Consider the following 25,249-nt stretch of genomic DNA (forward strand, 5'->3'; position numbering starts at 1 on the left):
GAGATAACATGATAAAAAAATGACAGTCGGCAATATCCACACAGTTGTTGAAGAAGTAGAAAAAATAGCATTCATAATGATGGTAATGACAGTGATAATATTGAGAATAATAGTAAAGAGAAAAAAATGGGGCGACCCACTCGTAGCGCAAATATTGAACTAGTGAAAAATATAGGTCAGAATTATATAAATAGTCTACAGTTTGTGTTTACGCGCGCTGGGAGACGAATTCCTTGGCAGCCCCAGAGAGAGATAGAGAGAGAGGGAGAGTGTGTGTGTGTGTGTGTGTAAACCGGCTTGGAAGTTGTTTATGCTGGGCGCGGCGTCGTTTCGTGAGTTTGACATCAATTGCGGGTATGCTCGTTATTGCTATTGGTTTTCTGTAAACGAAAACTATTGCGCCGGCTTTGTCTGTCCGTCCGCACTTTATTCTGTCCGCATTTTTTCTATCCGCCCTCAGATCTTAAAAACTGCTGGGGCTAGAGGGCTGCAAATTGTAATGTTAATCATCCACCCTCCAATCATCAAACATACCAAACTGCAGTCCTTTAGCCTCAGCAGTTTTTATTTTATTCAAGGTTAAAGTTAGCCATAATGGTGCTTCTGGCAACGATATAGGATAGGCCACCACCGGGTCATGGTTAAAGTTTCATGGGTCCCGGCTCATGCAGCATCATACCGAGACCACCGAAAGATAGATCTGTTTTCAGTGGCCTTGATCATACGATGTACTGAGAACTGACTGTCATTTTTTTACTTGTTGTTAGTAGTAGTGGCTGTGATGGTTATAATCATCAATAGCAGTAATAGTGGTAGTGTAATTATTTATTATTTGAATATCATTGCCATTATTTTTGGCCGTAATTGTCAGAATAATTAGTAGGCTACCTAAAGTTCACCATCATATTTTTTTCCCTTTAAGCTCTTTTCCTACTTAGAAGGGCATAACCTTTTGGTTCCTACGACTCTGGCTGGTAAGGTGAGACAGGTAACCACTGGACCACGGAACCATAAAAGAAGATTCCAGCTATAGCAACCTTGAGGATTTGCAGTGGACTTTGGAGCCAGTGCCTTTAAAGAATCGTTAAAGATTACTGAGCCAAAGTCTTCATGTATCCACAAAGAACTTGGAGCCGACCCCCTTAAGCCAAGGATTCATAAAATAATTTATTGCGCATGCGTTTTGAAGACTCGTCAGAGATCTGGATCCCATGTCCTTGTGGACTGGTGAAGGATTTCGGAGCCGATGCCTTTAAAGACTCGTCAAAGATCTAGGAGCCATTGTCCTGAAAGACTCTTTAAAACACCTATGAGCCAGAGTCTTTGAAGACTCAGTAAAGTTCCAGGAGCCGTTGTCCTTTAAAGTTCATTAAAACTCTAGGAGCCATTGTCTGTAAAGACACTCTAAAGTTCTAGGAGCCATTGTCTTTAGGGACGTTAAAGATTTGGGAGCCACTGTCTTTAAAGAATGATTAAAGACTTAGGAGCCATTTTCTTTAAAGATTGGTTACAGATCTAGGAGCCAATGTCTTTAAAGACTCGCTAATGATCTTGGAGCAGTGTCTTTAAAGACTGGTTAAAGATCTAGGAGCCAATGTCTTTAAAGACTCGCAAATGATCTTGGAGCCAGTGTCTTTAAAGATTGGTTAAAGATCTACGAGCCAATGTCTTTAAAGACTCGCTAATGACCTTGGAGCCAGTGTCTTCAAAGATTGGTTAAAGATCTAGGAGCCAATGTCTTTAAAGACTCGCTAATGATCTTGGAGCCAGTGCCTTTAAAGATTGGTTAAAGATCTGGGAGTCTATGTCTTTAAAGACCCATTAAAGATGTAGGCGTCAATATCTTAAAAGAGTTCATTAAAGATCTAGGAGCCAGTGTCTTTAAAGACTCGCTAATGATCTTGGAGCCAGTGTCTTTAAAGATTGGTTAAAGATCCAGGAGCCTATGTCTTTAAAGACCCATTCAAGATCTAGGAGCCAATATCTTAAAAGATCCATTAAAGATCTAGGAGCCAATATCTTAAAAGATTCATTAAAGATCTAGGAGCCAATATCTTTATAAAGACTCGCTAGACCTCCAGGTACCAATGTTTTTGAAAACACATCAAGGCTACGTCCTTCCTCAAACGAAGCCGCCATGTTTTGGGGCGCGTTAGTACTGGTTCACGGCCAAACTTAGATTAGTTCTGTGGTTATAGCCAAGCCTTTGGCGTCTTCTATCCAGCCGAAAACATCGGTATAGAGGTGTTATTGGCCGGACGAGGCGTGTTTTGAAAAAAAATCTTTGCTGTGTATTTATTTTTGAATTGGTGTGTTTAATTTTGGATTTGAAGAATGAAAGGCTCAAGTTTTTTTATTCTTCTGTTAATTCGTGTTTTTTCGTTTCGTTAATCGAGTAAATTGATTATGATTTTAGTTGGACTGTTGCAGAAAGTGTAAGAATAAGGAGAGAGAGAGAGAGAGAGAGAGAGAGAGAGAGAGAGAGAACATTTCCACTACATTCCAGCATTCTAGGTTACTTTACCTATTATCAACACCAAATATTATTTTATTGCAGCTCAAATGATATATATATATATATATATATATATATATATATATATATATATATATATATATATATATGTATGTATGTATGTATGTATGTATGAATTATGCATACACATCACCTGGCTTCGCCGCGCCAACCGACACGGAAGAAAAACGTGACCGGGGCATTACTTAGCCTTGGCCCTCGAAGGCGATCTCACGTGACGTTGGAAACCATACAAAATCGAACGCGATGTTATCTGCATGTGAGACCTCGTTATGTTCCTCTCTCTCTCTCTCTCTCTCTCTCTCTCTCTCTCTCTCTCTCTCTCTCTCTCTCTCTCTCTCATTTAACTTTTTGTTTCATTTGCCTTTCTCTTCACGTGCAGTTTGGAAGCGGTTGGTTGAAGGTTATAGCCGAAAAATTTTTGTTGAATATATTGATGTATACAGGAGAATAAAGAGTGTCTTCTTTTACGACTATACCCAGACATTCTCCTTAATCTTTCAACTCTCTCTCTCTCTGTCTCTCTCTCTCTCTCTCTCTCTCTCTCTGTATAAATTTTGTGTAAGTGTTTAACAGTATCGAGCACCCTTATAGAATTTTGAATTGCAGAAATCACTTTAATATAAAAGGAAGGCAAGTGTACATTTATATTGTTATATAAACATGAACATAATTCCTCAGATGTCATCCTTACGCATATGTGAATACACATATACAAGCACATATACAATCAGAAATACATTAATGAGCTCTTTAACAAAACCTCTTCCTAATGAATACCACATTCTTATGAAACTTGAATTCCAGGTCAATGGCCCCTGTGGGCTTGTTCCATATGAATAGGCTTCATCTTCTGAATAATAATAATAATAATAATAATAATAATAATAATAATAATAATAATAATAATAATAATAATAATAATAATAATAATAGCAGAACATCCCATAAAACAAAATTATCACACAATGACCCTCTTGAGGCAAATACATGAAAATTATTATTCTTATTCTTTATCCTTTCCCTTAACTTTCTGTGAAACTTTCTGTGCATATTCTCCAGTGACAGAGAATCAATCCAGCCGATTTTGGTGACAACCCGTCCATTCGTTAGTCTGGTTTGAAAGGACAACCGATCGATGCCAGTCGCATTTATATACGCAGCTCAGGGTCATAAACGCGGAGTCTTTCTCTTAAATTCGGAAACGAGCTGATTATTCACACGCAACAGTAAGACCATACACGCCACACTTCCATTTTTCACCGTTCATTTTTTATTCACTGGAAATTGTAGTGAGTGATTTTATTCATTTTTAATGACTCAGTCTTTGGTCTTTGCTTTTGCGGAAGCTTTCGGTGCAAGTTTATGATGGCCTCTTAAATTGTACGGTATTTATGTTTGCACGTTGTGGATAATAATAATAATGATCACGCAAAGAGGGCGGACTCGGCTTTGTAGACACTTACATGAACACAGACAATAAAGAAAAAAATTATTTTTATTATTATTATTATTATTATTATTATTATTATTATTATTATTATTATTATTATTATTATTATTATTATTAGTATACATTAGCAATCATTCTCAAACAACAAGCTTGAAAGTAGATGACATGATCAACAAAGCTAAATCAACAAAGCTATAAATCAACAACAATATATATATATATATATATATATATATATATATATATATATATATAGAGAGAGAGAGAGAGAGAGAGAGAGAGAGAGAGAGAGAGAGAGAGAGAGAGAGAGAGAGAGAGAGAGAGAAATTCCATTACAAGTGACATTTACTTTTATGAAACATAACTCTGCGTATTGAAAGCATTGCACTTCCACGGCAATGGCTTGAAATGTTATAAGGTGAAACTGTGTTTACATTTGTGTTGTTTTCATTTTCCATCCAAAAAATTTTATACCAATGCTTTTTTTTACCTCTTACAATAATTATGATTTTATTTCTGTTTTCTTTTTTTACATGACCTACAAATTCTCCCGTGACTGTGTGCCATGTTCATCATGGTCAGCCACTTAGTCATACTCTTTAACTACTATGCCGCACATACCATTTTCTTTAGTTTCCTTCAGGCCCGGGCTGGAAAATGGTATCAAGTCGATGACCGCATTTACCCTATCTGTATGAAAAAACAAGTTTAATCAGATCATTGTGATGATTCTCCATTCTTTAACGTTTTAATGACCAGCTTTACGTACGTAAAGTTATTTTCGCAATAGGTGCTTATTGAGTTCTTGTACTTGTTCCCATTACTTGCATTTTACAACCAGTGACGAAAAAGATGTCACCTTTTATACTTTTATTATGAATTCAGATCCATTTGCTCATTAACCGTCCACTCTGCACTCACTCCCAAAATTACAGTCTATTTTCTTTAAGATTCATGTTCACATCTTCATCTTTCTATCTCCTAATTTCTTTTTCTCTCATTAATAAAATTCTTCACTTCATTTTTCCAGCATCCCTTTATTTCATTCTTTCTCTACGCTCTTATGCTCATGTAACACTCCCTGCTGCCCCTATGACCTGTAGAGCTGTTCAAGATTATACTCATATAGAGTTCAGGTTCCCATACAAAGGGTTGTCAAAAATTATACTTTTTCATGAGATCAGAATTACTATAACACAGTGGTCATTCGACGGATAAATTTAGTTAATTATTATTATTATTATTATTATTATTATTATTATTATTATTATTATTATTATTGGATCTCTAACCGACTTATTTTCTTCTTCTACAGCTGATGGCTTCACCTACACCTTCGGCATTTACTTCGTCCAGCTCGTCACGTACTACGACGCGACCAAGGCTGCCACCTCCTGGATTGCCTCCATCTTGGTTGGGGTGACGCTGGGCTCAGGTATGATGACGTCATGTGGTGACCCTCCCTTCAGATCATTGCCAGATATAACCATATTTCATTTGATTTTTTGCATATATTTTTTTCCCTGTAGCTGAAAATTGTTTCATGTTATGAAGGGTAACTTTATTTTGTAGTTTCAACCTCGCCTCTCTGTTGACCAAAGTAGTTATTTAGGTACCTGGGTATTTGTAGAGTGGTGTGGGTTACAGATAGGATGGAAAAGGACATGTGCTACCAACCTCACATTCAGCATATATACATATATATATATATATATATATATATATATATATATATATATATATATATATATATATATATATATATATATATATATATATATATATATATATATTCTTCTGACAAGATTTGACAAGCTTTGATGTGGAGCCAGAGTGAAAGGGCAAACAAATATCCACACATCGTTTAGAAAAGTGCAAATTAAAAAAAACTTAAAGTGTCTTAAATGAGATGGATAAGTCAAGGCAACAATGTGAGTCATACATTTAGTTTTTATTTAGAGTCGGTTGGGGGTGGCAATCGAGAATTGCATTATGCAGGTCTAGAAAAGAATTATCTAAAGTAATGCGAAGCACCGTTCATGGAAATTAAAAGAGTAGAGTAAAATATCAATCATATTAATGACATTGCTGCATAAATGTATTGAGAGATTGACGAAGGTTTTGAGAACACGTGACTTTTGTTATTTTGACATTAATTTAACTTTATAGCCATATGTTAAATATGTTAGTAAAGAAATAAGTTATACATATATATAAATACAAATATATATATATATATATATATATATATATATATATATATATATATATATAAATATATATATTATATATATATATATATATATATATATATTATATATATATATATATATATATATATATATATATATATAATATATATATATATATAAATATATATATATTTATAAATGTATATTATATATACATATATATATATATATATATATATATATATATATATATATATATTTATAAATATATATATAGATTGTATATTATATATACATACATATAATATAATATATATATATATATATATATATATATATATATATATATATATATAAAAATTTTGTGCGTTTATGTAAGCGAATATAATACTCCCAGCACTGCAACTATAATGTACTCTAAGCTATACATGCAGTGTACACTCAGTATTGAAAATAAGACACACGACGGACATCCGCCCTTAAAGTTTTAAAATGTAAGACGCAAGACATACGCAGTCTCCGCCGAGAACATCAGTGCGTGAGTCAGGGCAAGGGACTGAGTCACGGGACTCAGGATGGAGTCAGATTGCCGGTCGCCGCTGTGCTGGCTTGGCTCCACCCACGGAGGAGAGAGAGAGAGAGAGAGAGAGAGAGAGAGAGAGAGAGAGAGAGAGAGAGAGAGAGAACGTCTGCAATTATAGAATGAAATTTAAACAAAGGAGATATGTTGAGAGTAGATTTGCTGAGAGAGAGAGAGAGAAAAAAAAAATCTACAGTTATTGAATTAAATATAAACAAGGGAGATGTGTTGAACGTAGAATTGCATAAAGAGAGAGAGAGAAAAATGTCTACAGTTATCTGTTGAAAACAGAATTGCCTAGAGAGAGAGAGAGAGAACGTCTGCAATTATAGAATAAAATATAAACAAGGGAGATATGTTGAAAGTAGAATTGCTTAAAGAGAGAGAGAGAGAGAGAGAGAGAGAGAGAGAGAGAGAGAGAGAGAGAGAGAGAGAGAGCGTCTGCAATTATAGAATAAAATATAACCAAGGGAGATATGTTGAAAGTAGAATTGCTTAAAGAGAGAGAGAGAGAGAGAGAGAGAGAGAGAGAGAGAATGTCTATAGTTATAGAATGAAATGAAAACAAAGGAAATACGTGATAAATAAGATCGTATAAGTTAAGTTCTTAAATCCCATTGTACATCTCTTGGTCTGAACATGAGGTTTGTACCTGGTGGTCGACTAGTCGAACTAGGTCGGAGAATACGTTGAAAAGTCGAATGGAAGACTGCAACTAGGAAAGGGGAATACGTCATTTTTTTGAAAAGTGTCATCCATGATTCAGCAATTGAAATATTGTTGTTTTTTCTCTTAAGAAAAACAGAAAGGGTATATATTATAATATATAATATTATTTACAAATTTGAATGACCAAGATGTCTTGGTAGTTATGTTGGCTCGTCAAAGAGTGTTGCAGGTCCGTTATTACTGCATTTATAATATATATATATATATATTATTATATATATTATATATATATATATATATATATATATATATATATATATATATATATATATATATATATATATATATATATATATAATAAACTTACAAAAACCTTTCTCTCTCAAACTGAATGCCTATGGGGAAAACTTATCTTTACAACTGCTAATCTCCCTCTTTCCTTATAACAGTCAATCTCTCTCTCTCTCTCTCTCTCTCTCTCTCTCTCTCTCTCTCTGAAGCAAGAAACAACCACCAAGACTGTTGCTTTGGCAAAGATTCTGCTGAATCATCAATACCACGAAAATACTGGTTTTGTTTTGTGTGTGTGTGTGTGTCGTTTTCTTTTTTTACCTGTTTCATTTTGTAGCACACTGGGGTAGTATATCAAGTAAGGTGGCGAAGCTGTTCTACATTACTTTTTACATGATAGTTGTAATAATAGTGGTAATCCAGATATATCCTTACTTCCTTTTGCAGGCCTACCAACCTTAATTCTCTTGTCACGTGCAGGCCTACCAACTTCACGAATTATCTTCAGGCCTACCAACCTTCCTTCTCTTCTTCACCCCTATCAATCTTCCTTGTCACCTGCAGGCCTACCAACTTCACGGATTATCTTCAGGGTTACCAACATTCCTTCTCTTCTTCACCCCTATTAATCTTCCTTGTCACCTGCAGGCCCACCCACTTTACGAGTTATCTTCAGGCCTACCAACCTTTATTCACCCCTATCAATCTCCCTTGTCACCTGCTGGCCTACCAACTTTACATGTTATCTGCAAGGCTACCAACCTTCCTTCTCCTTTTCACACCTACCAACCTCCCTTCTTACTTGCAGCCAGAATCGCTATCTGACAATCCGAACAGGCCTACCAGCCTTCCTCCTCCATTGTAAAAGAATATTTTTCCACTCTTTTATCCTGAAAACTGGCTCTATTCCATCCCGTATGAATCTAAACTTTCCATCTTGTTATTCTTCATTCAACATTACACTGTTTATTCATTTGTTGGCAAGTGAGGTCTAACTCAGCAAATGCTTTTCAGGTCCAGTGGCAGGTATCCTGGTGAACAAGTTCGGATGCCGATGGGTAACCATAGTAGGGGCTCTTCTGGCTTCTGTCTCTCTCTTCATATCAATAGGGGCGCCCAACGTAGAGACCTTGTACGTTACAATTGGCCTGGGAGTAGGTAAGTGCATTTCCGTGTTGGAGAGGATTCGACTAGCCTTCCCCAGTAGCTCCAGTTCCTCGTTGAGCGAGCGGGTTCCGTTCTCAGCTACCACTCTGTTGGTCGCGAGTTCGAATCTCCGACCGGCCAATGAAGAATAAGAGGAATTTATTTCTGGTGATAGAAATTCATTTCTCGCTATAATGTGGTTCGGATTCCACAATAAGCTGTAGGTGCCGTTGCTAGGTAACCAATTGGTTCTTAGCCACGTAAAATAAGTCTAATCCTTCGGGCCAGCCCTAGGAGGGCTGTTAATCAGCTCAGTGGTCTGGTTAAACTAAGATATACTTAACTTTTAACTTTGTCAGTAGTTCTTCATTGGACGGGTTGGTATCATTCTCGGCTAGCACTCTGCTGGACCCGCGTTCGATTCTCCGACCAGCCAATGAAGAATTAGAGGAATTTATTTCTGGTGATAGAAATTCATTTCTCGTTCTAATGTGGTTCGGATTCCACAATAAGCTGTAGGCCCCGTTGCTAGGTAACCAATTGGCTCTTAGCCACGTAAAATAAATCTAATCCTTTGGGCCAGCCCTAGGAGAGCTGTTAATCAGCTCAGTGGTCTGGTTAAACTAAGGTATACTAACTTCCCCAGCCGTCAGTTTCACAGCCCTTTCTGACTTTTTCCTGCTTCTGCCCGTCCCCATTCCCTTATTTAGCATCATTGTCTTTCCTTTCCAGGCTTATCAGCATTCTTACTCCATTCTATGAGCTTCCATTCTCTTCTTCAGGCATACCAGCCTTTCTTACATTGCCACATCTACCAATCTTCCTAATTCCCTGCAGGCCTGCCAACCTGTCCGAATGATTTTCAAACATTATTACAAATTTCACAAAAAATAATTGAAAACTAGTGTTTCAATCATTTTTTAATGTTGCTTTGTATTTGCAGATGCTTTGATTATAATGTAAAATAAAGACTTTTCTCCATAAGTTCAGCTATGATTTTTAGCTAATTATTTAGTACCATTAAGAGAATAAACATCATTACAATACTTTTTTAATAATACATCACATTGTGGGGATGTGGTCTGAGGAGGCAGGTTCCCCCCCACCCCTTTCCCCAGGCCATGTCAGGGCATGACATCTAAAGTTAAGGTAGAGTTGGTTAGGATGTACCCCCGTTGAAATATGTCCCCAATCTGCACTTTTACCTTTATTCCATTTTAAAACAAATTCTGCATTGCAGGTTTCGGTTTTGGCTTGATTTATCTCCCGGCCATCGTCTGCGTCACGGGTTACTTTGACCGATAGCAGTCTGTGGCTCAGATTGGCTTTGCCTTCTCACCTCTTGTATAGCAGTTTCTGTGGCAATGCTGTGGAGAAGGGTCTTGGTTTCCTTTCACCTGAGGGAAGGGTCTCACCTCTTGTAGAGTACTTGGTAAGATGTCTGTTGTATCAGTGCTGTGGAGAAGGGTCTTGGTTTCTAGGGTTTACAGCAGCATGAGAGAAGGGTCTAGTAGAGTACTTGGTAAGATGTCTGTTGTATAAACACAACGAGGAAGGAGCATGGGATGTGAGATTCACCAAAGCATGAGAGAGGATGGGTCTTGATGTTTGTGAAGTATGAAAGTGCCTGTGTGTATGTGTATCTTTCCTCTATACGTTTCCTCTACTTGTAAGAAATTCATGTTTACTTCAGAGGTACGCAGCTGAATTAATCATGTTGCTAAGGAAGCAGTGTGTATGTTTACTGGTAAGATGGCCTTGTTAAGTGCCGATATAAAAGTGCATTGATACCTAAGAATCACAAGGATGTGTGCACTTAGTGTAAAATTTTAAATGCGATTAGTTAGACATGTAGTCAGTGACTAGTCATAGTGTGTGTGACGTGTGTGTGTGTTTGTGTATGTGGGGATGTAGCCTTTTGGTAGATATCTCTTCTGATACTGTAAAGGGCATTGGTATCCAACAAGTACAAGTATGTGGATGGGATGTAGTTACATTTAATGAGGGTTGTCTGTAGGTACATAGTAAGAAGCCCTTAAAGTACTGTACTTGAAAGGAAGGAACTTGATAACCGGGAAGCAATAGAGTGTGCATGTGGTGTAACATACCTAAAATGGTCAGCATCTTGCCGGCGAGGATTGTGCTTAGGTTGTGTGAAGTGGCTGCTTTACTTTTCTTTAGTTTTCTATTTAGTAAGTAATTGGAGGTATATGTCGTTTAATTACAAAATTGGATTAACCTTAGGTGTAAAAGGATGTCTGATCTCACATAGAGCTTTTGCTAAAGAAGATCATTTGTTTGTCAGTCACAGAATGATTTTACTATAAAATTTTCTCAGGTTTCATGTTATCCTTATGTCTGCCACAAAAGTGAAGTAAATACAGCAGATCTCTAATAACTGTACAGATATATTCCCTGACTTTATGAATTATGGAACATATGGTGTACAACTTATTGTATGTATGTACTATATGTACTCCAGATATCATAATTCTTTTGAACTGAAAAATTGCTTGCCATCATTTTGAAAAACCTTTAGCAGCAATTCATCTTTTGTCCTTTTGCCCAAATGTTAGGAAATTGTCCTTGATATTAATGCAATTTGTTTCCTTGAAGTCAAAAGCAAGTCAGATAAAACTGATTGTGTTGTAAGACCCACTGTAGCCAAAAGTTAATGGGATGAATTACGTCGAATTGTAATTCCAAGGTGTTTGATTTTACTCAGAGGAACATTCTGACGAGTTGACCAGCTGCCAAACCATTAATGGAGTCTTGACTCTTTCCAGATCAATGAATTCAGCTGGCAGAGTTCCCTCGTCATCATCTCAGGCATCATGCTGAACTGTGTGGTCTTCGGCGCCATGTTCAGGCCCGTGGAAGACAACCTCCCGGGCACCAATACCCCTCCAGACCTTGAAGCGTCGAGCGTCCCGATCCAGCAAGATGAGTTGATGCCCATGAATGACCTGCCAAAGATACAGGTAATACAGGTAATTTGGACATGTGCGACACAAGTCTTCTGTGGTAAAGGGGAGTCGCGGCATTAGTGCGCTTCTGTGTGGTATTACGTTATTGGTGAAAGTCAGCTTATTGGTAATACAATCCATGTCGTTTGCCTGCTGTCCAGCTAGATAGATAGTTATGCCCTTTAACTGGTTGTTGCCTTGTGAATCACTTGTATCCTTCTGTTGATTTACAGTAGAGCCTTGTCAATGTTCACGTTTTCCCAGCCAGTCCCAAAACGAGAGCAACTGTACTCTGTGCATGTTTTTACAATGCGTCAGTCCTCATTGGCATGATAGGTATTGAAACAAAATCGAAGTTTCAAGATGTAATGGAGTAGGCAACAAACCTAATCCGGTCTATTCTAACCTAAATTAAAGTGACTACTCAGAGTGACTTAGTAGTTTGAAAGCCAACTTAGTGTGTGACCTAGGGCTTATACTACCCCTGCCTTCACTTCAACAATATGCCCAATTAAAGTACATGTTGCACTACCAATCCCTCGTAGTGACTTAGTAGTTTGAAAGCTAACTAGGTAGTGTGTGACCTAGGGCTTATACTGCCCCTGCCTTCACTTCAACAATATGCCCAATTAAAGTACATGTTGCACTACCAATCCCTCGTAGTGACTTAGTAGTTTGAAAGCTAACTAGATAGTGCTCTGTTGATGCATTTATTGTAGTGTGTGCGCTTGGTATCCTAGAAATAGTTGCTTCCAAATCCAGAATGTTCTGTGGAGTGTTAATTTGAGTTTCTGCACATTGGAAACAACTTTGAAATTGTTGATTAACAATGGGGTTTATTATTATTATTATTATTATTATTATTATTATTATTATTATTATTATTATTATTATTATTATTATTATTCAGAGGATGAACCGTATTCATATGGAACAAGCTCACAGGGGCCAGTGACTTGAAATTCAAGCTTCCAAAGAATATTAAGGTGTTCATTCGGAAGAAGTAACAGAAGGTAATGGAAAATGCAGAAAGAGATCAGTTATTAGAAAAACAGAATAATTTACAAATCAATAAATAAATAAATAAAAATGTAAGTAAATTATTAAGATACAAGAATTGTATTAGGGTAGTAATGCATTAGGGAAGTTGTGCATTGCATTGCATTGCCTTAGAGGTATCATTACACAGTTAAGATTAAAATTATGGATGGTCTGTTTACAACCTAGCTTGTTCATGTCATCCAATTTACTAGTTTTAATTTTCTAAATATCCTTGGGGTGATTAGTGGCAATTAGGCTCGCCCATTATTATACCTGGCATTTTAAGGTTCAGCCAAGTAGGGATCATTGTGAGACTAAGACTCTCAGAATTGTCAGTTTGTAATGGTAACCCTGTTAACTAAAATAATTTGTTTGCTTGCCAGTACTTTGTACCCTTTCACGTATTGTTTGAGAATGACTTATTTTTTTTCTTTGGCAGCACGTTAGAGTTCTTGTTTTTCCTGAATCTTGGTTACATAAGATATGTCCTCATGAGTTTTATTAACATTTGCAGTGCTGGAGGAATCCTATGATTTAGTGTGGCCTAAAGCCAGTCTTTCAGTTGAATTACTCTCTCTCTCTCTCTCTCTCTCTCTCTCTCTCTCTCTCTCTCTCTCTCTCTCTCTCTCTCTCTCTCTCTCACTTAGTGTATGTTGTCACCATCAGTTGTATACTTCAGATAGTATTTGTTTGTTGCATACCTCAAAAGTAATAAGAACTAAATTCTCTCTCTCTCTCTCTCTCTCTCTCTCTCTCTCTCTCTCTCTCTCTCTCTCTCTCTCTCTCTCTCTCTCTGTAAACTTGTTACCGAGTGTAATTTAATTTGTTTTGCACAGAAAGCACACCTGAAAATCTTCTTAATCTGTATATGTCACTTTATTGATCAAAAATTTTTCATTGTTTTTTGAAAAAGGACAAATTGAAATTCCTCCTCAGCCTCTCATATTAACGTCCCGTCTCTCTTCCAGTTGACCGGTGAAGAACTCAAGAAAAACATGAGTGACATGAACCTCATAAGCCAGAGTCACACCTCAAACAACATCCAGAGAATCGCTTCTCACGGAAACCTCAACCCAATCCACCAGAATCTGATCAACGCAGACGCGGCGAGGATGGCTGCCTCTCAACCATGTAAGGGTTTCACTCTCTCCTACCCAATGTTTGCATTCTTTCCTGTCTAAGGGTTTCTCTCTTTCCTGTCCAAGGGTTTTACTCCTTCCTATTCATGGCTTATCCTATTTCTTGTCAAAGGTTTATGCTTTCCTGACCAAAGTTTTCATTCTATCTTGTCCAAAGTTTTCATTCTACCTTGTCCAAAGTTTTTATTTTCCTGCCCAAGAGTTTCACTCTTTCCTGTTCAAGAGTTTCACTCTTTCTTGTCCAGAGTTTTCACTCTTTCCTTGCCAAAGTTTTCATTCTGCCTTGTCCAAACTTTTTACTTTCCTGCCCAAGAGTATCACTCTCTCCTGCCCAAGGTTTTCACTCTTTCCTGTTCAAGAGTTTCACTCTTTCTTGTCCAAAGTTTTCACTCTTTCCTGTCCAAGGGTTTCACTCTTTCCTGCCCAAGGGTTTCACTCTTTCTTGTTCAAGAGTTTCACTCTTTCTTGTCCAAAGTTTTCACCCTTTCTTGTCCAAAGTTTTCTCTCTTTCCTGTCCAAGGGTTTCACTCTTTCCTGCCCAAGGTTTTCACTCTTTCTTGTTCAAAAGTTTCACTCTTTCTTGTCCAAAGTTTTCACTCTTTCTTGTCCAAAGTTTTCTCTTTCCTGTCCAAGGGTTTCACTCTTTCCTGCCCAAGGATTTTACTCTTTCTTGTTCAAGAGTTTCACTCTTTCATGTCCAAAGTTTTCACTCTTTCTTGTCCGGAGTTTACACCCTTTCTTGTCCAAGGGTTTCACTCTTTCCTGTCCAGAGTTTTCACTCCTTCCTGTCCAAGGTTATCACTCTTTCTTGCCCAAAGTTATCACTCTCTTGTCCAACGTTTTTACTCTTTCTTGTCCAAAGTTTTCACTCTTTCCTGTCCAGAGTTTTCACTCTTTCCTGTCCAGAGTTTTCACTCTTTCCTGTCCAGAGTTTTCACTCTTTCCTGTCCAAATTTTTCACTTTTTCCTGTCCAGAGTTTTCATTCTTTCCTGTCCAAAGTTTTCACTCTTTCCTGTCCAGAGTTTTCACTCTTTCTTGTCCAAGGTTATCTATCACTCTTTTTTGTCCAAAGTTATCACTCTTTCTTGTCCAAAGTTATCACTCGTTCTTGTCCAAAGTTTTCACTCTTTCCTGCCTAAGAGTTTCACTCTTACCTGTTCAAGGGTTTCACACTTTCTTGTCCAAGGGTTTCAATTTTCATATCCATGATTTTCGAGGTCAGCAGTGAATAGCTTTAGATTCTTCAACTTCTTGAAGTTCCTTTGATTTCTCAATCTCTGGAATGTCCTTGCCTGAGAGTGACATGGAGATATTATAAAAAAAAAAAAACTCTCTCTGTCTTGTAGCCAAAGATTTTGTAGCCATTTACACTTGATCCTAATGTTCAGGGCCAGTGTCTGTTCAGTGGGAAAATAGCTGGCTGCAAAATAAGTGGTAAAGAATATTCCTCTTTCACTTAGAGAGAAAATTATAAATCCATCAGAATGGAACAGAGGAAGAAAGTATGGCTTGCAGAAGTTGTTTAAAACTCTGTCGACTTAGAACCAGACTTTTTCTCAGTAGATGAGATCAAGATATCAGATTTTTTTGTAAATTACGTGCTGACATTAACTCCCAGTGGGCATAAAAGAAGCATGAGCAGTAACGAAAGGGGTAAGGAATGAGTCTAACATTCTGTAACCTTGCTTTGCAGTGTTGCCAGCTTCTGAGAAGCAGATCATCAGCATCGACAGCGTCCGCCTCCAAGCGAAGAAGAGTGGCAGCCTCCCCTCGTCCCACCATGGATCGGGTCTCCTGTATCGCAAGGACATCTTCTACCGTGGGTCTCTTTTGAACATCCCAGAGTATAAGTAAGTTTTAACACTGTGGCTTCAGGTGTTCTAACTCTTCCCAATTGATGGAAAATGATAAAATTCAAAGTTTAAGTGAATTACTATAGAATGTTCGTAACGTACTGCATTTATCAGTGACATAGCTATTTTCTTGTAAGCTGCAGCATGAATAATGTCATGGAATCACAACAAACGAATGGAAATCATCTTGTAATGACAAGGCTCTGTAATCTGCATGTTGCCACAACATTGAATCTCCATTTAGTGTCTGAACAACTTATGAGACTGACAACAACTAATGTGCAACAAACAAAAAGTGTGAGATCTCCCAAGGGGATTCTCGATAGTCCAACTTATTTAGCATAGGTTGTGCAAAGCAGCCTGTAGCCCATAACAGTATAGTTAGACAAAAACATCTGTACAGTACCAATATCACTATTGGTCGCTAATGCAACTTATTCCTCCCGCTAACCTCTTAGACAATACCTCACTTGGTGTAGACCCTACCTTCCTGCAAACCCGAAGTCGAGACTCGGGCGTCCCTATTCCCTACCATTAGTCAGCCCAGTAGTAACTCCTGATGCTTTCTCATACAGACAGGATCCCGGAAGTTACAGGGCTTCAGTGACCAAGATCCCTGATCTCGAAGAGACCACAGCCGTTGTGGAAGAGACGAAGGTTAGTGTGACCGCGAGGTGATTTTGCAAAGGGAAGAAGAGTACTGAAAGAATTGGAAGTGTGCTGTCAGGCAAATCCTCTCTCTCATTCGTCATTTCATCATTATTTGGTTCAGATTGTTTGCTCTGTTTTTGGATTTTTCTCTTACTCCAGAAGATTATCACGTTTTTTTTGTTGTCTCCTTACCTTTTTTTGTATTATGTTTTGTGTCCTATATATATTTTAACTTTTGCAACAATTCCTGTATCATTAAACCTTTACTTCACACTGATTGGGATTTGAATTCATGACTTTAGGAAGTAAGCCAGGTCTATAACCAAGGGTTACCTATTGACAGTTATTCTTGAAAAATTTATATAAATTGTTATTTTTTGTACTATTCATGTTTAATTATCTTTGTAACAAAATGGACGCTGTGAATATACTCTGGGATGCTCCTCAGCTCTGATGGCCTAGTAAATTACAGCACAATTTATGTAAAGCAAAGGCCCTGGATTCAAATCCCGCCCAGGGAAGTCGAAAATGTATTTCTATTTAGGTTATCTGCTGAAATGTGGCTATTGTAATGTCCATCAATTCCTGTTTTGCAGGTGTGCGGATGCGTCCCATGTTCTAGGGAGACTCACGACGCCATGATGAACCTTATGGACTGGGGCCTTCTCACAGATGGAATCTTCATCCTGTTTGCCGTTTCCAACTTCTGTACATCCATCGGTTTTAATGCTCCTTATATCTTTATTGTTGTAAGTTCACCTGACAGGGTATGTTGTGCTACTGATAAGTATGTTTTGTCCATGTGCACTGCAAATCAAATCTGAAGGTTTCACATTTGAAAGGTTCCATTTTTAGCTTTCTGTAAAAGAAACCTGTCCGTCCGCCCTCAGACCTTAAAAACTGCTGAGGCTTGAGGGCTGCAAATTGGTATGTTGATCATCCATCTTCCAATCATCAAATATACCAAACTGCAGCCCTCAAGCCTCAGTAGTTTTTATTTTATTTAAGGTTAAAGTTAGCCATGATCGTGCATCTGGCACTGCTATAGGTGCCAACAACACAGGCTACCACCGGACCATGGCTGATAGTTTCATGGGCCGCGGCTGAGAGTTTCATACAGCATTATACGCTGTACAGAAAACTCGATTGCGCCAAAGAAACGTAGCCTGTTCAAGATTGTTATTCTTAACTGTATTGACTTTTCACCCGCCCATTTCAGTCTCCTCGCAGTTATTCAGCTGTCCAACTTCTTCAACAGGACCTTGCTCCAATTTCCACCTCATGCCCCTCAGGCGAGTCCTACAAGAGAGTCCTGCAGGAGTCTTTAGAGATGTGACTCAGCAAAAGACAATACCAAAACTTGATTCATTGTAATATCGTGCATAAGACCCCCACATTATGTCATGTTATCTTTAAATGACAAACTTTTGACAGATGTCAAGACACTGATAAGGTGACACACTTTAGGTACTGCGGACTCCTTTCTAAACTGTGACGTTTAGTTTGTACCCTTTTGAAAGTTACAGGAATGTTACACAGGATACGAACTGCTGTCTAACCAGAGTCAGTTTATACATATCAGAGGGATAGACTTGTTAGTTTTGGATGAATGTTGGTTTTAAGCTTCATCGAATTCATTCCACAGTTTTTATTCCTCAGTGAAATAGGGACGATAAAGATAGTGAAATGGCAGAATGATCAGATTTAAATTATTTGTTGTCTCTTGCTACATTAATTGATAAAGAGAGAGAGAGAGAGAGAGATTTCAAAGTCCAGAATGCTACAGAACTGCAATATTTGTTTACCTCTGAAGATGTGCACCACCATATGAAATTCCAGAAGAATTTTTATCATCATAAAATCTTGAAGTATCTTGCAACCTTCCTGCTGTAACTTTAACGTCAGGTCAAGGGGAAGTGTGTAGGCTTAAATAATAAATAGAAAAAGAGAGGAATATGACGAAGAGCGTGGGATGTAATCTCAAAAAATTATTAACAGGCCCACATCCTTCAAAGATGAAAGGTTCAGGAACTCATGGAAAACAGGAGGAGATAGAGAATTTCATTGAAACAACTCATTCTGTTTTCACTACAGGACCGTGCCATTACCCACGACATTCCCGAGAGCCAGGCGTCTTTCCTGTTAGCCGTGGTGGGAATTTCGAACACCGTGAGCCGTATCGTGTTGGGCTACATTTCTGACCAGTCATGGGTCAACCGCCTTTATCTCTATAATATCGCCTTAACATGTTGTGGGGTTGGTAAGTAATGAATACAGTGTTTTCAAGTGAATATCGACTGCAAATGAGACCATTGGCAGTTATATATTCAGTTTATGAAATACTTTAACAATAGCTTCTTTCTGTGTAATAAAAATCCACAATTATATAGTAAACTGTACTACCATGTAAACGAAAAAAGCTTCCTCATCAGTATTCACACAAACGTAAACACTGATGAGAAACACCTCGGAAGTCTTTGCTTTTATCTTTCACATAGTAATACAGTTTACTATATAATTGTGGATTTATATTCCACAAACCGTTTTTCACGAGACTGTGAATTTCTCAGCAGTTCTTTCTGTGACATAACCTCTGCATGGTTCGAATATAAATATTTCAGTTGATAAGTGTCTTGTATACCTTCTTCCCTCAGGAACATGCATCAGCATCTGGTTTTACAGCTACTGGGCCCAAGTCCTATACGCAGTTATATTCGGGTCAATGTCAGGAGCTTATGTTGGTCTGACCTCTGTAGTTTTAGTGGACCTTTTGGGGATGGAGAGACTCACTAACGCCTTTGGTCTCCTGCTCATGTTCCAAGGAATTGCATCCTTGATTGGACCGCCAATCTGTGGTAAGATAGAACTCGTAGCATGCAGTTTGTTCTTTAAATTGACTTAGTCTTCACAAGGATTCCTGAAGTCACTGGGCCTTCTTGGAATTGTCATTTCATCTGAAAGATTTTCCAAACATTCGCAGAGTATAGAAACCTTACGTCTTATCGAACTTCTTTCATTGTAAGCTTCATTGTTATGGCAGTTTTTCGCCAGACTACCTTTTTTAGAAGGTGCATTTTTGCATATATTATAAATCTATTAAACGGACTTATAAACTTACAGGTAGTACAGTTACTTTAGGCTAGAAATTCTATGGGATTATTGTTAGCTGTGGGATACCTTGAATGTTCAAGTGTGTGCTAAACTATAGGGCCTTTGTTGCTTGTCAATTTTTTTCTACTTATCAGACCCCCTAAGCATCCAAGTTCACTAGCCATTTCATTGCACAAGACAGATGTAAGAAATCTAACATCTTTTCCACCTTGCAGGTGTCCTGTACGACATCACAAAGTCTTACGACTGCAGCTTCCTGCTCGCTGGAAGCATGATCGCAGCCTCCGGACTGATGCTCTTCTTCATCCCGTGCATCTGGAGAGTCCAGGCCAAGAAACTGGCAAAGAGAGCCACTGCCAACACCAACTGAATATGTTGATACTATTTTAAGAGATATCCTTTATAGCCAACTGTCAGCTACAACAGACTGTGATTGCTAAGGCTAAGTGAAAGATGTTTAATTATTCTTAATCCAGTTATGATTAGGGCTTGAGTTTTCTCTGAGAGGAATTCTGTGGGTGTGATTCAGAGCACAGAAGTGTCGTGTATTTAATGGAATAGGTAATTCACTCTATAATCTTGTACATGTGTATGAATACATATATAAGCATGTCTGTGCATACATCTATACATATACACTGTAACAGGCAGAATGTAAGTTAAGCATAAGTTGTTCACTTTTCCATCACCAGTAAACTCAAACAGCTACAAAATGTGGTGAATTATGTTTGGAGGAAAATGCTTCAGCTCTCAATCACATATTTTTTAAAAGCTGTGTGAATCCCTCTTGGTGTGCCACAGATATGCACCAAAAAATGAGTGTGTGGGAATTTTGTAAGGAAATGCTAGTGACTCGAACTTTGCCTTGTCCTCATTTGTTAATTTTGTGTTACGCAAATTGCCTGTTTCCTTCCGGGGTACCAGTGATATGGCTGAGAAAGTGGGTGCTCTAAGCTATATGTAAACAGTGAAATACTTGTGGAGAAACACTGGTTTTGTTTAGCGGCGGCTGTGGGTAAATTAGCACACTGCACCCGGCCTTCGTTTTCAAACGTCGGAGAGGAAAAAAAAGAAACAATTCATAAATTCAAGATGCAAAGGAATCTTGGTAAAGTCTTCCTTCGTTTGCCTCAAGTTTTACCTAAGTGTGTGAAGAGTTTTATATATACTTATATATATTGATATGGGATGAATGTAGTTCCCTTATGTAACGAGAGTTCTCCAACTTGGTTACAAGACAAGTTTTGAAATATTTTTTGTTAAGTTTTTGTAAACACGGATTGCATTTTCTCTGTATCAGTAAGAAATATAGTTCTGTATGAGTTCTACATCTAAGAATAACTGATATATCATTTATTGGGACCATGAATTAATTTACGCAGAGACTAGAGTACCCATACGCAGTATAAAGCTGTAAAGTGAATGAACTGTGGAGTAATACAGTCTGTTCAGTGTGTGTGAGTGTGTTGCAGTATGACACAGTAGTTTTATAAGAGGCACGCATGTTGATATAGTAAATGTAATGTAGATTTTATTTGTTGTGTGCAGTATATCACTTCTGGTCAGTGATTTGTGCAGGATCAGTCTGGTTGCTGTACAGCTATTGAATTGTAATTAAGATACTGAGTCAATTGTGCCCTGTTGTCACCTGTCAATGTGTAGAAGTTACAAGAATTAAAATTCAGTTTCAGGGGTCAAACGAGTAAGGCTCACTTGATCCTACACAGTAGATGGACTGGAAGTAATATACTGTAACTTCTTATGGAGAGACAATTGTCTTGTCTGTAAATCCAGGAACGCAAAAGTGTATTTCTTCAAAATGCTCTCAATACTGAGAATTCAGTTTCTAAATTATTTTAGCCCTTGTATTAACTTTGATTGTAGTATTTTGGGATTGAATGTTCTCAGAAACGACAGTTGATTTCAAAGTACTACAGTATAATGTATAATTCTTTTTGTTTTGAATGTTTGTGTGTGTACAGTATGAATCAGAAGACTGGCTTGAACGTGAATTACATTATGAATTGAAACTTGAAGTAGAATAAATATTCTACTCATGCAAGCCATGAGTTTAACGCGTGAAAAATCTTAAAAATGTCAAAGAAGGTCCTCATCTAGACAGAACTTTTCAACAGAAAGGGACACGTTTAGTATATTACAACTGTGTAATGGGTGAACTTTAAATGATTCCCTGGCATACAATGCTGAAAAAGGATTTGTAAAATCCCCAGGTTCCAATCTCCGTAAGCACCCTCATGATTCCAGACTTATTTTTTAAATACATCCCTGTTATATCCCAACTTAGAACAAAATCTCTATGTGATATGATAATGATAAGGGATTCTTTTTCTTTATATCTTTTTTTTTTTTACAAGTAGAGTAACTTCATTCACTTTCCTTTATTAAACTGAAGTGCCTCAGAATTTGCAGGTCATGGATAAACTAGGTTAGAATTGTGATATATTATGTGGTTTCAGCAGCACCTCGCTTTCAGGTAACCCCCAAAATTCACAGACGCTGAGGTACTCTATAGCAGTTCCAGACTGCTATTTGAAAGAATTGCCAAGTATGCTACGTTGTCTTATCATTTTCCGTGTGTATGGAATTATACCTGAAATGTTTCCTGTTCTTGATAAAGTTAACATAGGTTTAAAATACTCTGTTCTGTTGCATTCATTTCATAACAGACTCATCAGCCCCACCAGAGGATAAACGTCCTCAGATAATTACAAGTACCGTGCAACCTCAGACCCTTGTAAAGTATCTGCTAAAGCGAAGTGCTACTGTAATTCATCTTCCTACACCATGTTTGAAAGCTTTCATTTACAACAGTGCACAAGAGGGGGGGTGGTAGTAGGTGCAGCTGTCTACAATTGCACCTTGTTGCACCTTGGTTCTTTTATTGCTTGATATCGGTATAGGTGTCACTGATTCATTTAGATACTCCTGAGAAATGCATCTTGTCTCTTCCCAACGTCTCTGGTGTAGAGAGACTTCTGGAACTGATAGCACACACGCACACACACACACACACACACACACACATCTAGCGATAGGAATGCAAAGAGGAAACAGGTGTATCTTGTTGAATTCCTAAGGGGCGAGTGAATGGTTACGTAGAACGAAAGAGCAGCGTCCATTAAGGACTCTCCAGTGCGACGCCGTTTTGTCTGCAGTTGTGTTCCATTTTTCGAGTAGCACGCAGGGCGACGGGACTATCCCGCGGCCCCATATAGTACTTATGATAATCAAGCTTTTTATTTAGTGTCCATGGCGGCTGTGATGTGCATTGGAGAGTCGTATGAGTTTTTCTCCCGTGTGTGTGTGTGCATTGCAAGGTATTGTTTTAAATAAGTAGTTATTTTCTACTACAGGTTGATATATATGTATAAAGCTTAAATATTAAACGTGAGAGAACAGAACTTACATAGTGCTAAAAAAAAAAATACGCAGTATTGGCACATTGTCAATATTTTAACTTCTCCTGTGGATCCATGAGATGATGACGCTGGTTTAGACGTTGGTGTACCGTGATGCTGACATTTTATCTTTTTTTATTTTATTTTGGAGTTACAGTTAACATTGATGGTTCTTTCTTATGTGACGGAGACCATTAATCAAATAAGTATAACAGAAATAATCATTTTTGAGCTCAAAATAAGAGACTTTGCCTATTAACAAAGTTATGATTTTGATTTTTGTCCTTTTCTTTACTCCTGCAGTGTTTGACGTAGGTTCTTTATTTGTTTCAGTATATCCGTCTTTTCCTACAGACTGAATGTCGTTGAGCCAAGAATTCCGTTGAAATAATAATGTTTATTATTTTAATGCATTTGCAAAAAGTACTGTGACCAGCCCTGATGACGCACTGTCAGATGAATGATCAGAAGTGCAATGATTTGTCCTGAAAAAACAGTGCTTAGTGTATCAGGTGCGTTACGCTAGAACTGGCAAATTGTATAGCTACAACAGCATTGTTTTAGCTGTAAATGTTACACCGTTTTAAATGGATATGGTTTTTTTTAAGGTGTTTTCTCAGATCGTTATGCATAACGACAAAAACTACAAATAGAAAAAAATGGTGTGGTTTGGGAAGTCACTAACTCGCAACAAATGCACTTCGAGGATTACAATGCAAATCGAATACGTGCATTCAAATATTTCACTAAGTCTTTGGTATTCACACAATAGAACGTAGAATGTTATCACCAAGACAATATAAAGTAGATAAAGCATGTCGTTTCAATATGGCACGAGGAACAGTAACGTGTCTCTTTTCTATACAAGTAAAAGAGTATCGACAAAAATGTTAGCCCTTTTTCCACTTTTGATAAGAATCACTACTTCTCGTGCTGTGGAGACTGGAAGGTGGAAGCGGAAAAGGATGACCAAAATATAAACAGTCACTCTAGTGTCCTTCCGTTAAAAATATATTTACGTCTTCCTTGCGTACGAGTTCGATGTTAGAAGGTCCTTATGTAAGTGCTGTGGGCCATAGCGACTTCTACAGTTAGGTCAGATGTCTTTAGAAATAGGCCTGTTGTGATGGAGGGTGTAAGAGGAAAGATTGAACTTCAAAATAAATTTGGATGAGACCTACAGTATATGGCCTTTTTCATCTTTATATTTGTACTGCTTTCTCGTAATAACTATTAGCCAGTGTTCAAAACAATCAAAAGAAATACTTTCGTACATCATGCTCAGCATTTTAAAGCAATAAATAAAGTTGGAATGTGAATAAAGACAATTTCAAAAAGTCAGAAAATTAGCTGACGAGAAAATTCTAATTCAGACTAATATCTCAGTAGCCTAGTGCCTAAACTTGAAAACAACGTTGTTATAACTATACATCATCTATCAGACTACTGTAGTCCTGCCTCAGTCTCCTGGAAGCACTATTCAAAAGTTCCTGGAGTATTATCAAAGATACGTCGAACGCGAAAACAGCCGACTTAATTACCTTTTGTAACTAGGCCTAACGAGATACCAAGCCAAGGTTGTTTTCAATACTCCAGAAGTCAACAGATCGGGTAGTTTGAATCGTTTACCCCAGGAAGGGGTTTATAAAAAAAAAAAATAAGCGGAATAACCCCTAAATAAGAAGCAGACCTGTTTAGTAAAGGATGGAAATCAGAAAGATAGAAAGAGGAGGAAAATTTTAAGTGCATGTAAGACCGGGCCCGTCTGGGCGTTTGATGAGGAAGTATGACAAAGTTGATCCTTAGCGCAATAGATATGGAAGTAGTACGATGTAGAGCAAACAAGAAACCCCAGGACACCATGGAAAACTGGGGAGGAAAAAGACCCAGTCCTGACTAGGATTTCAGGGAAAAAGTGCACCAATTTCATGTATAATCCCAGGAAGGGGAAAAACTGACAGAAAAACGTATATGATGTTGATTTCAAGTATCCATTTCATGTTATACACATGAACAGTTTAAAATGGCCCTTAGCTTATTGGGTTTCAAGCAGTAAGCATGCCATTTTAGCATGTTCAGTTATATCCAAGCATTGTATCCAAATGCAGTTGTTATTAATGCCAACGTCTTACATTCCGCAAACATTAAAAAAAAAATTCAGAGGCATCATAATCATCATTATGAGTTGCTGAATATTTATG

The 25,249-nt window shown here is 37.7% G+C and overlaps 1 protein-coding gene across 1 annotated transcript in view; it reads left to right on the forward strand.

The window, feature by feature from the left end:
- The window catches only part of Mct1 (Monocarboxylate transporter 1), a 99,947-nt gene extending 76,623 nt beyond the window's left edge, over positions 1–23,324 (forward strand). Inside the window, 12 exon segments of the mRNA XM_067088546.1 lie at positions 5,305–5,424; positions 8,736–8,879; positions 10,108–10,211; positions 10,246–10,299; positions 11,654–11,848; positions 13,843–14,005; positions 15,708–15,864; positions 16,443–16,524; positions 17,115–17,267; positions 18,613–18,778; positions 19,173–19,373; positions 19,845–23,324. Of these exon segments, the coding sequence (XP_066944647.1) occupies positions 5,305–5,424; positions 8,736–8,879; positions 10,108–10,211; positions 10,246–10,299; positions 11,654–11,848; positions 13,843–14,005; positions 15,708–15,864; positions 16,443–16,524; positions 17,115–17,267; positions 18,613–18,778; positions 19,173–19,373; positions 19,845–19,999 (1,694 nt within the window). The 3' untranslated portion in view covers positions 20,000–23,324.
- The last annotated feature ends 1,925 nt before the right edge of the window (positions 23,325–25,249 follow it).

This window comes from Macrobrachium rosenbergii, chromosome 45 (genome assembly GCF_040412425.1).
Source record: "Macrobrachium rosenbergii isolate ZJJX-2024 chromosome 45, ASM4041242v1, whole genome shotgun sequence".
In the NCBI taxonomy this organism is placed as follows: Eukaryota; Metazoa; Arthropoda; class Malacostraca; order Decapoda; family Palaemonidae; genus Macrobrachium; species Macrobrachium rosenbergii.